At 35.6% G+C, this 14053-nt stretch overlaps 1 protein-coding gene across 1 annotated transcript in view; it reads left to right on the top strand.

Moving 5' to 3' along the window:
* The window catches only part of susd2 (sushi domain containing 2), a 35768-nt gene extending 22012 nt beyond the window's left edge, over nucleotides 1–13756 (top strand). The window contains exons 14-15 of the mRNA XM_067407375.1: nucleotides 6969–7065; nucleotides 13160–13756. Coding sequence (XP_067263476.1) covers nucleotides 6969–7065; nucleotides 13160–13217 — 155 coding nt within the window. The 3' untranslated portion in view covers nucleotides 13218–13756. The remainder of the gene's footprint in view (nucleotides 1–6968; nucleotides 7066–13159) is intronic.
* The last annotated feature ends 297 nt before the right edge of the window (nucleotides 13757–14053 follow it).

Genomic DNA, 14053 nt, shown 5'->3' with positions numbered 1-14053 from the left:
CACTGGCTGGTTATTTACTAGTTCAAAAGTTGATTTTGGATCATTTTTAACCAAAAAAAGTTGCGGACTGCAGCTTTAAGTAACTTTGCAACTACATGTCAACTAACTCTCATTAGAGTATTAGTAGACTGTCTGCTTAATATCTGCTAACACTTTATTTTGTTGCTCCTCAAACAAACATTCTACTGACTAAAAGTAACTTTGCAACTGCATGTCAACTTATTCTACTAACCCGAATCCTAACACCCTAACCTAACAGTCTACTAATACTAATAAAAGTTACTTGACATGTAGTTGACAAGTTACTTATAGTTAAGAGAATGTCTAAACTGCACAATTTGGGGGGAAAAATAATGTGTGTGTACCTGGTATTCCAAGGATAGTAATACCAGTAAATTTTGACCTTACAGGGACATTTTTTGCTCTGGGAAGTGCCCACAAAACATGGAAACCTGTGTGTGTGTGTGTGTGTGTGTGTGTGTGTGTGTGTGTGTGTGTGTGTGTGTGTGTGTGTGTGTGTGTGTGTGTGTGTGTGTGTGTGTGTGTGTGTGACATATCAGAACACAAATTTGTATAAAGACATGGGTATGACATAGGTGTTACAAGGAGGGGGTGACATTACCCCATGTCCCCATTTTTTAAAAGGCTTACAAATCATACAGAATGAGTTTTTTTGAGTACAAATGTACACAGTTTCCTGTGATGGGTAGGTTTAGGTGTAGGGTTGAAATCGAATTGTTTCAATGGCCGACCAGACTCATCCGCTGGTACAGTGGTGAGGCTGGATTTTCCAGGCAAGAGTTTAGCTCCAACCTTAATCAAACACACCTGAACAAGCTAATCAAGCTCTTCAGGATTACTAAGGCTATAGACCTTATGTAGCCCCGCCCCTTTTCAATGTTGCGCTAGTTGTCTTTCGACTTCCGGTTTGTATTTCCACAGCGATATTACATTTATGAATGAACTGCTCGTTTTAAAATCTTCCCGATCTACTGACATTTGTTAAGACATCTGCTTTAAACATAACAATGCTCATGATAACTTTCATTAACTCTACAACAAGTAAATCCACTTAACCAACTAATTATTTCTTTGACAGCGATGCCATAGAAATGTACAGAGCTACCGCAAAACAAAAGTTCAAAGACAATTTTATAAAGATGGCGGCGCGCTTGTTTCTCTGGTAAATAAGGTTTATAGGCAGCTGAAGGTTTTTTTTCAGGGTTGGAGCTAAACTCTGCAGGACAGCAGCTCTCTAGGACCTAACTTGCCTACCCCTGGTGTAGGGCGATAGAAAATACAGTTTGTACAGTATAAAAACCATTACGCCTATGGAATGTCCCCACAATTCACAAAAACAGACCTGTGTGTGTGTGATTTTAAATGAAAGCTCCTGGTTTTTGTAGGGCTGCACAATTTGGCCAAAAGTGTTGATTTATATATCAATATGACTATAAAATTATGATGATAATAATAATAATTGTTATTTTTTCACTAAATTAAATATTTAAATACAAAATATTACTATTGCATTATTTCACTGTTAAATGTTTTTATTATTATTTATTTAAAAAGTATTAAAGAAAAATACTATCATTTTTTATTTTATTTTACAGTACAACTGTAAAATTGGAATACTAATATTTATGGTTGTCTTAATGTCATCATTTTCAAATGTAAAACCATCCAGCTTATTTTTTTTTTGTCAGAAAACCACAGAGAACCTCTAAAGCTTCTCTTTTGTTGACAGCAGTATATAAGAGCTTCTCATTACAAATTTGGGAAGATGGTTGCCGTATGTTGCGTTCCTGAATGCACATTATAAGCAACCCAAACTCAGAGCAGATGCAGAGATGACGTTCTTTTCTCTAAGTACGAGTGTTTATTATCAGCACCTGACATCCATCGTGTTGTCCATGAGAATGACGCAAGACCAGTTTGGTGGTTGTTTTGTATTTACAAAAGTAATTTTTCAGTTGTCAAATAGGATTCAGACAGATACGCTCTAGTTAATGTGAATGTATGACCTACAGATAACCGCGCTCCACACACATACAGTACATATTTCATTCCTAGGTTATGGCCGTATCTGTTGCTCTTGAGCACGTCTGTAGTTATTATCTTCGTTTTGAAGGTCAGCCTTCCCAGACTGGCGCTCCTAAGAGCTGATATGTGTCATAGTGTCTCAGTGAGTGAGGGGCTCAGGACTCCACCTTCACTTGAATTGATAGTCCCACTAAACCTATGTTTATTCCCATGTTCCAAGACAATATGGGGTCTCAGTGATCTTTTCCTCCTTATCTGTTCCTCTACTTTCCCTCTCTTGCTCTCTCCTTCTCGTTCTTTTGTTCTGGCTGATAAAGGTTGACATCCTAGCCCACATCCCTGTCAAGCATGTCAGCGGCGGTAGGATCAAAGAGCTGCTCCGGCCTGTAATTGACTTCCATTTGCAGCGCTCTGAACCCTCAGTAAATAACCCTCAACGGTTGGTTATTTGCATGCATTCCAGTGCAGTTCAAATTCAGAGGAGCAAAAAGCAGGAAAGTGAGGGTGAAATGAAAGAACTGAAAAGTAGAGGTTAACAAAAAGGACAATCATGTGTGGGGCTGTAACTAACTAATTATTTTGATAACCTGTTGATTATTTCCTCAATCATAAAGTATTAAAGGGTTCATTTATCCATGAATGAAATTCCTGTCATTAAGTACTCACCCTCATGTCGTTCCAACCCCGTAAGACCTTCATTCATCTTCGTGACACAAATTAAGATATTTTTGTTGAAATCCGAGAGGTTCCTGAACCACACATAGGCAGCAATGTCATTGCATTTTTCAAGGCCCAGAAAGGTAGTAAAGACATTGTTAAAATAGTCCATAGCTGCGTCCGAAATCGTGTACTGTTGAGTAGGTACTACATTTGAATTTAAATTTACTTCATGACCATTGAAAAAGTACGTTCTATATAGTACGAATGCATGTTGTATGAATGAATTCGGATGTACTACATCCGCTATGTTGTTACAGTCACGTGACCTACCAGCATCAGTTACGTCCCTTCAACTCCATTCACAAATCCTCTCCCGTGACCTCATGGGATAGTAAATTGTCCATCGTATGCGCACTTTATTTATATTCATGTATCTCACTAGAAGTAGTAAGTCATCTGGGTATTTTTCGCCTACTATTTTTCAAATACTATGAATTTGGACATACTACTCTGTTCGCATACTGTTTTTCACGTACTATATAATAGAGATGTACACTCTGACACTGAAGACTGGAGTAATGATGCTGAAAATTTAGCTATAAATTACATTTGAAAATATATTCAAATAGGAAACAGTTATTTTAAATTATGATCACAATATTATTGTTTTACTGTCTTTTTAAACTTGGTGGACATAAGAGCCTTCTTTCAAAATCGAACTGGTCCCAAACTTTTGAACAGCAGTATGTAGCACAAAAGATGTTATAAGTTGCAGATAAATGTAGAACAAACTCCTTTCAGTAATAATAGTATGAGCAATAATAATAGTCATGTTTGTCCTAACAAACACAACTAGTTAAACATACAGTACAGCTGCTGCTGGCTCTATAATGTATACAGCACAGTTTTTGCTGCATTGCATGCGATGGGAATACTGATGCCAACAGTCCGGCATGTTTTTCTAGCCCCTCTCAAACACACTAGAGGGCTGCAGGTGACTTGGACCGATGCTGATGACACGTTCCCTTGGGAACAAGAAAAAGAGCAAGTTAGCGGCTAAACTCACACTGTCAGTTTTATTCAGCATCATATTCTTCCTCTCGCTGCCACTGAGTTCAATCTGTCACAATGCATTTTCACTGGCGGCTTTGTCCGTCATTTCTTCATGCCCCCTCCTGTCGTGCTGTTCCGCATCCTTCTGGGCCTGTGACTGTCTCATTGGGTTGTGCACTCATACGTGAGTGTCCTCTATGAAAATATATATATATATATATATATATATATATATATATATATATATATATAAAATATACCCCTCTGTTCTTGGAACTCTGAGAAATGATTTATTTTTCACTTTCACTGCTCTTCCTAATCGACTTCTTTCCTTCCCTGTAGCCCCCTTTCTCCCATCTTGTGCCTCTTTACGGATAGAATGTTATAACCAGTGTAATTTGACAAAGCGGTACAGCATCAGTGCCATATGTTGAGACTCGGGGCATCTGCAGTGCAGTGACGCATATTTATATACACACAGAGTCCAGATGCGGTCGGACCCAACAAAACAGCGATAATAACCCTCAACTAGAGCTGCAACATCCAATCAATAACCTTTATAATCAGAATAACAATAATAAACAACAAATGTAATTAGAGATTAGTCTTCTATCAAGGAACAATGCAATCCTATGAAATAAAAACTATGTAAAACATTGAAATAATGTGAGCATTTACATTTTTCAAAACAATTTATATAGTGCCTGCATGCATGTCAATCAAGTGGAGTGTAACAAAAACAATCTTTTGGGGGAAAAAATACTACATATGCAAACTTTACTGGTCAAAAGTTTGGAATCATTATTATTATTTTTTTTCATGTTTTAATTTAATTTTTCAGGATCATTACTCCAGTCTTCAGTGTCACATGATCTTTCAGAAATCATTCTAATATGCTGATTTACTGATTAAACATTTCTTCTTATTAACACCAGTGTATTATCAATGAAAAGGTTTATTACTGCTCAAAGAGAGAGTTCACCCAAAAATGAAATGTCAACTTCATTCATCTTCGGAACACAAATAAAGATATTTTTGATGAAATCTGAGAGGTATCTGAACCCCACATAGGCAGCAACCTCATTGCATCTTTCAAGGCCCCGAAAGGTAGTAAAAACATCATTAAAATAGTCCATGTGGTTCAATCTTAATGTTATGAAGCGAAGAGAATACTTTTTGTGCGTGTTCTGACGTACGACCCAGTTGTGTCTACAACGTCAACAGCGTAGGAGAATGACAGGGAAGAGAAGAAATTGTTGTATAGTCATAATTTTTGTTTTGTTTCTGTGCACAAAAAGAATTATAGTCTCTTCATAACATTAAGGTTACACTGTTGGAGCGATTTATAAAGAATAAAGTTGTGTTTATGAATTATACAAACTGCAAGTGTTTAATAATGAAAATAACGACGGCTCTTGTCTCCGTGACTACAGTAAGAAACTATGGTAAATTTAACCACATTTAACAGTACATTAGCAACATGCTAACGAAACATTTAGAAAGACAATTAACGAATATCACTAAAAATATCATGATATCATGGATCATGTCAGTTATTATTGCTCCATCTGCCATTTTTCGCTATTGTTCTTGCTTACCTAGTCTGATGATTCAGCTGTGCACAGATCCAGACGTTCTGCCCTTGTCTAATGCCTTTCATAATGTTGGGAACATGGGCTGGCATATGCAAATATTGGGGGCGTACATATTAATGATCCTGACTGTTACGTAACAGTCGGTGTTATGTTGAGATTCGCCTGTTCTTCGGAGGTCTTTTAAACAAATGAGATTTATATAAGAAGGAGGAAACAACGGAGTTTGAGACTCACTGTATGTCATTTCCATGTACTGAACTCTTGTTATTCAACTATGCCAAGATAAATTCAATTAAATTTTTCATTCGAGGACCTTTAAACTGATTTTTTTATCATGAACATAGGACTGACCTGAAGGAAAATGCTAAATCTAAATGCAGGTAATAAACTCGCTCACTCGATCTCTTTCTCGCAATACTCTTCTCCATAATATAGTACGCTTCAATGAACAATATCAATTGAGAACCTACAGTTTATGTTGCTATGAGTGGTTGCTAAGGGTGTTGTGTAGTGATAAACTGAACCGTTGGGTTAAGCGGTCATAGCCGTGTTTTATCGTGAATAAAACGCAGCTATTGACCGATCAGTATCAAGGACAGGAACTAACCGTTTTATAATTTGACTTGGCTCAGTAAGCAACCACTCAAATCACCCTTTCAACCACTCAAATCATCTTACCAACACCCTAGCAACCATTTAGAACACCCTAACAATGCCATAGCAACAGTCTAGGACCTGAGATCAGTTCAGAGGTGCATACACACACCTGGCTTGCATGGTACATCTTCTCAGAGGGATTGCATACAAACACATTTATCCTGTGGTCAATTGTCAGAAAGAGTTATGCCCCACAAATGGGAAATATTAATGGGAATCTTCAGGAAGGACATCTCAGAACATCAGTGGCTGTGTGTGTTTGTGTGCATGTGTCCTTCAGAGAGTTTTTGATTGTTATAAAGACTTCTCCAGTGTCGGAACAACATGCCAAGTGCACCTGGATAAAATGCTCAGAAATTGTTTTACCAAACATGTCTTCAGCCATGTTTGACATGTCAGGAATTTAACCCGAGGCTAAAGGAAGTTTGTGTTCTAACGAAGAACACTGTTTCATTTGCATTGGAAAGCTCGACAGAAGAACACTCAACTGGATGAAATGCAAAGTAGGTTTAGACACTGCATGCAGCTGCAGTATTAGAGTTGTAGTATTCCTTTTTTGTAAATAAATGAAAATGTACAGAATGCAAGTGTACTGTATTGTTGCACTTTAATATTGTACAGGGTGTATATCATTTCAGCTTGAGAAACAAAGTTCTCTAGAAAAAAAGTAGTTTGAATTGTAACAATATTCATATTTAAATATTTCCGCAATGCTCCACTGTTAAAACAAGCAGTATCATGTTCACATTTATTTAGTTCTATTTAACCCTTACAAAAAAGTACTGTGTGGAAGTACTTCAATTAATACATACCAAGAAAACCATATTGCTATTGTCATTGTGTTACTTTTTGTTACTGTTTTGTTAGTGAAGCACTGCCATCTTTTTCTTCTTCAAATGTATATTTATGTTTTATTATTAATTGCTTACATATGTATATTGACATTTTTCCTTACAGATAATACGTTGGCCATTGTCCTGGGGAGTCTTGGTGCGGTGTTGGCGGTGGGTGTCATGGTGATAGCAATTGTTGTGTACACAAAGAAACAGAAAAAGTGAGTCCAAATGTGTTTCTTTTCAAGTTGTTCAGTTGTTTATTGTAAATATGTTGAATATTAGGTGAAATTATGTAAGCAATAATTGACTCCGGTCCGTTGAATTATTGGAAAATAATGCACACCTGAGGTGGTGATGCGGCCAAGACGCGATATCATACTACGGTTACCACACCTCAAAACATTGTTCAGATGTTGTATTTCAAGACATTTGTCAGGATTTTGTCTTTAAAACGCTCTTGTCTGTAGGACTAGTCATTTTAGAGCTAGTAACAGAGGTTGAGCCATTGATAGCAGACTATCAATTAGTCAGATTAGTTATTATTGCAGTTATTAAAGAGAGGGATTGTGTATGAATTACCTGAGTCCTTGTGTCTCTCAACAGTGTTCAGCAGCAGCGTTTTTACTAATAGTAAAGCTGTACATTTATCTGCTTCAAGAACATCACCATTATTACCTCACTAGTCAGAAATGTCATGTAGCTTTTAAGTTGCTAAACTATTTTACTGATAAAATCGTCAGAGCGGCGCTGACAACACGTTTCTGTGCGAATGTGTGTCCGTACTGTATGTGTGTGTTTGAGTGGGAAAGAGAACGGGAGAAAGAGAGTGCTTTCCTTGCAAAATAAAACACAATTTTGTTTCAAAAAACAAATAATTAGTCGTTTTATCCCATTGTTTACTATATTTATTTGCTTGGTCAGTGTTGTTGTGGGTTTTGTTTCTTTTGCTGTTGTAGGCTGTAAGAAACTTTGAAATAACTGAAATCTTTTGGCAAAGTGATATGGACATGTAATGCAATCAAGACCTTCCTGGAACTACTTTAGCCGTACGTTTCCCTGAAAATTATAACACACCTTAGAACGTTCGTCAACCAATCAGATTCAAGCATTTAACAATCCTCTAGTATGAGCTATTTTAAGGAATACTCGTTTAACACTATATAGAATGTGGAAAACAGAACATCAAAAGAGTATTATGTCCAAATTCATAGTACACAAAAAATTGATTACATCTAAATTTTATTTATACTATATGAAATTATATTCAAACTATATAGAACATAAAAGGTTTTTTTTTTATTTTTTATATACAATATATTATTTCGGATGCAGCTTATGACTTTGTTTCTTCCAAAAAAGACGACATTGTAAAGAACTGTACTTGGCACTATTTCGCATGCAATTACAATGAACTGGGACTAAAGTTTTGGTATATAAACTACCGCTCAAAAGTTTTTTTGGGGTCGGTAATTTTTTTAAAATGTTTTTGAAAGAAGTCTCTTATGCTCACCATGGCTGCATTTATTTGATTAGAAATACAGTAAAAACAGTAATATTGTGAAATATTATTACAATTTAAAATAACTGTTTTCTATTTTCATATATTATAAAATGTAATAATTTTTTACTTTTTATTTGTTTATTTATTCATGTGTTGGCAAAGCTGAATTTTCAGCATTACTCTAGTCTTAAGTGTCACATGATCCTTCAGAAATCATTCTAATATGCTGATTTAGAAACCTTTATTATTATTATCAATGTTGAAAACAAGTTACTGCCTAATATTTTTGTGGAAAAAGGATTCTTTTATGAATAAAAATTTGAAAACAGCATTTATTTGGAAAAAAAATATTTTGATTTCTTGACTTGCAATGATTATAAATGTCTATACTGTCACTTTTGATCAAGTTAATGCTTTAATGCGTCCTTGCTAAAAAAATAAATAAAAATAAAAATACACCAAACTTTTGAGGATATTTATACGAAATAAAGTCTTCTGTCCCCATTCATTGAAATTGCATGGGAAATAATATGCAGTACAATTTTCCAAATATGTCTCATGTTAAAAGGGTTTAATGACTTTAAATATATATATACTGTAACTATTCAATATTTGTCTCATAAAAAAGGGGGTCATATAATACCACTTTTACAAGATGTAAAATAAGTCTTTGATGTCCCCAGATTGTGTATGTGAAATTTTAGCTCAAAATACCCCACGGATCAATTTTAAAGCATGTTAAATTTGTCTATTTTTGAGGGTGAGCAAAAATGCTCAGTTTTTGTGTGTGTCCCTTTAAATGCAAATGAGCTGCTGCTCCCAAGAAGAAGGCGGAGTTTCAAGAGCTCGCGTTAGCAGCGCCGATTACCTCAGAATCACTGAAAATGTCAGAAACTGTTCAGCCTTTTATGTTCAATCCGGAAAATGATGGAGAAACTCAAGAACAGGACGTTTCTGAATGGTTAGTTGATGAATTTATGTAGCTGATGTGGAGTTAACTATCTTAAAGTCATTGATTAGCATATTCTGTGATGATAATCTATAAATCGCTCATGTGGGAACTGTTGTAAGATGCTTACAGAGCCAGAGAATATCTGCTGCATTAAGATAGAACAGGTATTTTAATTACAGTTATCACTTATGTTGGCATTTTGCTTTTATGACATGCTATTACATGTGTTATGTTCTGTATTGCAATAACATGGCCTCACCCCTTTGTTTGCTTGTTCTCGGGGGCGGGGTTTATGTAAATTTTAGGGTCAGCGATGTCACCAACCCAGGAAGAAGCTCATTGTAGTCCCTACCAGCCGTTTGTTGTAGTCCTTAAACAGATAAATATCTTGCTTTGCATTGAACTTTGAGTGTCGTAACTTTGCAGATGTTTTTTATGCTCAAACACACTAACTAAAGTTAAAAAAGTGAAATTGCAATGAACCACCCCTTTAATTACTGCAATCAAACTGGCTTTTTTTTTTTTTACTGAGAGTAATTTATGGGGAAATATCAAGCAAATCTGTCATATTTGAACTTTCCTAATCAAATGTTTGCTCTTGTCATATAAAATCTTGTTATGTGATAAAGATCACACCTGGGCCTGAAACCTGATGTCACAGAAGACATCAGAGACATATAACAGATTCCAACTGTTTTCTGATGTGTAAACATGATTTGTATCACCCATTTATCTTGTCCATTTTCACCGTCATGTGTTTTATATATATATACACACATTTTTTAAGTCTTTTTATGTCATGGCAGTTTAAACATTTTTACGTTCACAAAGAATGCGATTGCATAGTTATCATCAACAAAAAATAGACATTAACAGCCTCTCATCCGCTAACCTTTTCCACCCCCCACTCTGGTAATCCCCCCCTTCTCCTCTTTCCCCTGGTTGTATAAAGCCTCTAGCTTTCAGTTAGATCATGTCTAGAGTTTCAGCCATGGGGGGTAATATATCTCACCTGCCCCTCATAAAACCCATCCCTTTTTCATCCTGTGGGGGAAGGTAATCAGCGCGCCGGAGTCAAAGGTGCACACCTGTAGTGAGAGAGAGAGAGAGAGTCAGTGTGCAGCGGGATGTACCGCTCGACTATCCTTATACAGATACTCTGATAAAACTCAAGGGTGTGACGCCACACAGTCACAGACCCCTATATTTGTGGTTATAGAGGTAAGCAGGGCCTCTCTTTCTGTCCTTATATGCAGGTATATGTGTTACAGGCCCATTACTAATTCTAGTTTTCTGTCGTCATGCTAGTACACTTCAAATAAGCTTTCAAATATGTAAACTCTTCGCCCAAGACAAAATAGCTCTGATTCAAAACCTAGTGAGGTGCCACAATAGTTCATAACTCACAATTGATTCCAATAGAGTTTAATGTTACAGTGTTGCTAAAATAACTAAATATTTTTTTCCAATGTCCTATTCTGCAGATAGACTTAGAAGAGCTATCTTAGAATTATAATGTATGTAATGTATAATTATGTTAGGAGGGCTTTCACCCAATAGACATACAAAGGAGATAAAAGACATTTTCTTGTTTTCTAGACCAAATATTTAAACATTCATAAAACAAGATACATTTACTGGAGAAGCAGAATTGTACAAGATAAGAACATTTGTTTTCTGAGAATATATCTCAAATTTATTTTTCTTATCCCATTAGAAAATGATTTATTTTTTTATTTCAGGAATAAACTTTATCATATTTTGCAATTTGCAATTTGTCCTCTCAAGTATTTTTATTTATTTTAAGAATGGATTAAGATTAAGGTCCTACTTTATATTAGGTGTCCTTATCTAAACTACTATGTACTTGTGTCTACAGAAATTAATGATGTAGTTACATGCAGGTATTTATTAAATATAAGTAAAATGCACAAGCATGCATGTACACAATTGTATCACTGTATCAAATATTTATTTAAATGTTAGTACGTACGTAAAGTAGTAGTTAAAGACACTTAATATAAAGTGGGTCGACGATTAAGATATTTTTACCTGAAAGCAAAAACATTGATAATTATCTAAATAAATATTGATACGATTTTTTTTAGTCAGATCATAGATAAAAATGAAATTGTTAAAAAAACATTTGTCTGTTACTTCCCTCTTTGTAAACACGTGTGCTTGCATGTGTGTGTGCGTTTGTGTTGTATATGTCTGTCTTTATGTCGCCACATATGTATCTGTGTCGGCATCAGTGTGTTTCTTTTGTTCCTTCTTTCATCTGTGCATTTGTGTGTGTGTGTGTGTGTGTGTGTGTGTGTGTGTGTGTGTGTGTGTGTGTTACATGCTTACCTGCCTTAAAGTCCCTGGTACTTTCCAGCGATTGGATTTCCCAGCAGGCCTCAGCAGGCCTTTCTCCCTCCTGCTGCAAAGTCATTAACACTGACACACACAGACATACACACACACACTCCCTCTAATGTGCTATTATGGTTCCTCATTCTGGTCCTATCACACATCAAAGTCAGAGCAGGGGCCCGCACAGGAGAGATGGTTATCAGTAAACACTTTTGCCTACTGAACATCTACTGTATCTTATAATTATAAAGGCTCATGGAGTGTATGAGGCTTATAAACATTTAAGGAAATTAGTTGGAGTGGAGGTTTATAAAGTGCCAAATTCACACTAAATTTTTATTTAGGCTACAAAAAACCTGCTTCTCTTATCTTATAACTACTTTCAAAAGAATTGTTTCCAAGGCACTGTTTACACCAGCGTTTTGTTCGATCGGATCACAAGCGGTCGAGGGAGACGAGTTCACTTTTACATCTAGTGTTCTCTTTTGTCCACTTTCGACCATTTCTGTCCTGATTTCTTTGAGGAGAGGGTCTATGGGTGGGTACATTTATTGGCTTTTTCAGATCTTTCGATCTAATGGACGAAATAAGCTCGCACAATTTACAGGTGAACGTGAAGGGAGATGACGGAAAAACATTCGGAGAACAACAGCTCTCGTTTCTTCTCTGACAGCTGCAAGACCACACCGAATGATGTGAGTGCATGTTAGAAATCAAAAAAATGGTGAGAGAACATTGCGCTTGGTACGTTTTTCATCTTTAAAACAAACTTGGGTCTTCAGCTGACAACGCTTAAATCCCATCTTGCTAGCGCACTTCCCATAATGTTTACGCATTAGGTCGTAGGCGGAGAGTAAACGGTCTTTTTCGACCACATGAGTGTCTACACTACAAATGCTTTCTGGTCGAATGTGTTTTTGACTCTGGAAGTGGTCGAAAGAACATTTTAAACCCCATTTACAGCTGTATTTAGAACTGTCCACTTGTGATCCAATTGATGAAAACGCTTCTAAATACCACGTGTAAACACGGTCTAAATGGGTAAATTGGTTCTTCAGTGGTTCTTGGCAGTTTAGTTAAAGACTTATAATTTTTTTTAGTCCATTTGTGTTTGCTTTAAAGATATCTATACTCTAGTGTACTCTTAAAGTACTGACTAAGAGAGACTGATCTTCTCTCAAAGTAGTTCTCATACCCAAGCCTGTGATTTAATATACAAGAAAAAGATGATAGTCTTAATGAGCTCTTGGAATGCCATAAAGAAAAAACCTTGAGGGTGTTTCTGATCATAATGGTGCGGACAGATTCAAAGAGCCAGGACTTTCTGTACACCTGTGGGTAGCCAAAGGGAGGAGACCTGTGTGTGTGTGTGTGTGTGTGTGTGTGTGGCAATTGTTTCTTCATGTGTTTTCTGATATATAATATAGCCAATCTGATGTTTGATGATATTAGTACATATTATTGATGATTATATTGTTTTGTCTTTTTTTTTCTTTTCCAGAGAAGCGATGAAACAACAGGACATGGTGACTTATCAGCAGCATGCATCACGACTGTGATGTGTACATCCTTATACATTTGTAAAAAGATTTTATGAACAGTATTCGTCTATGTATAAATTTTATGTTTCTAATTTAATATTCTGTTTTAAATTGAATTTTTGGCCATGGACAGTAGTTTAGTATCTTTCTTGACTGATATGTCTGCTAATACTGTAAAAAATCTGATTATCTGATCAGTGTAACGTCCGCATCTAGAATGATCTGTCTGGTCTGTACTCTGTAGCGTTGACTTGTACCTCTGTTGGTGCCTTTAAGTTGTCTCTAGAATTGTGTTTTCTGGCTGTGAACTACAAATGGGAGACTGAACTACATAAAGAATAGCTCTATTCCAAAACTTATTAAGCTGCCCATTTTTAGGCATCAGAAAAGTGCTTTTGACACAAGTTTGTTCCAAAAGGTATGAACAATATGATGCCACCTTCTAAAAATGTCATCAGTAAACACAGTCCCAAAATGTATTCTGTTCAGTGAAAAATAATAAATCACCATGTGGCACAAAATCAATTTTTTTCTGGCCAAAATATATTTCAGATAGATATAGCATATATATTTCAAATCTTAAAATTGTTTCAAATATATATATATATATATATATATATATATATATATATATATATATATATATATATATATATATATATATATATATATATATATATATATATATTATATGAAGAGTTTTGTTGCAAAAGCAGATAACTGGTTTGTTTTGATTTAAACCTTCATAACTTAAAAAAATACAGCTAAGTAGCACCATAAAACAAAATAATAACATGATAACATAATAATAAACATGTTTTGACAAAAATGTTAAAAACGGAGTCATCTCGTTT

This window comes from Chanodichthys erythropterus, chromosome 13 (genome assembly GCF_024489055.1).
Source record: "Chanodichthys erythropterus isolate Z2021 chromosome 13, ASM2448905v1, whole genome shotgun sequence".
NCBI classification, from domain to species: domain Eukaryota; kingdom Metazoa; phylum Chordata; class Actinopteri; order Cypriniformes; family Xenocyprididae; genus Chanodichthys; species Chanodichthys erythropterus.
This window is presented reverse-complemented; position numbering and strand designations above follow the sequence as displayed.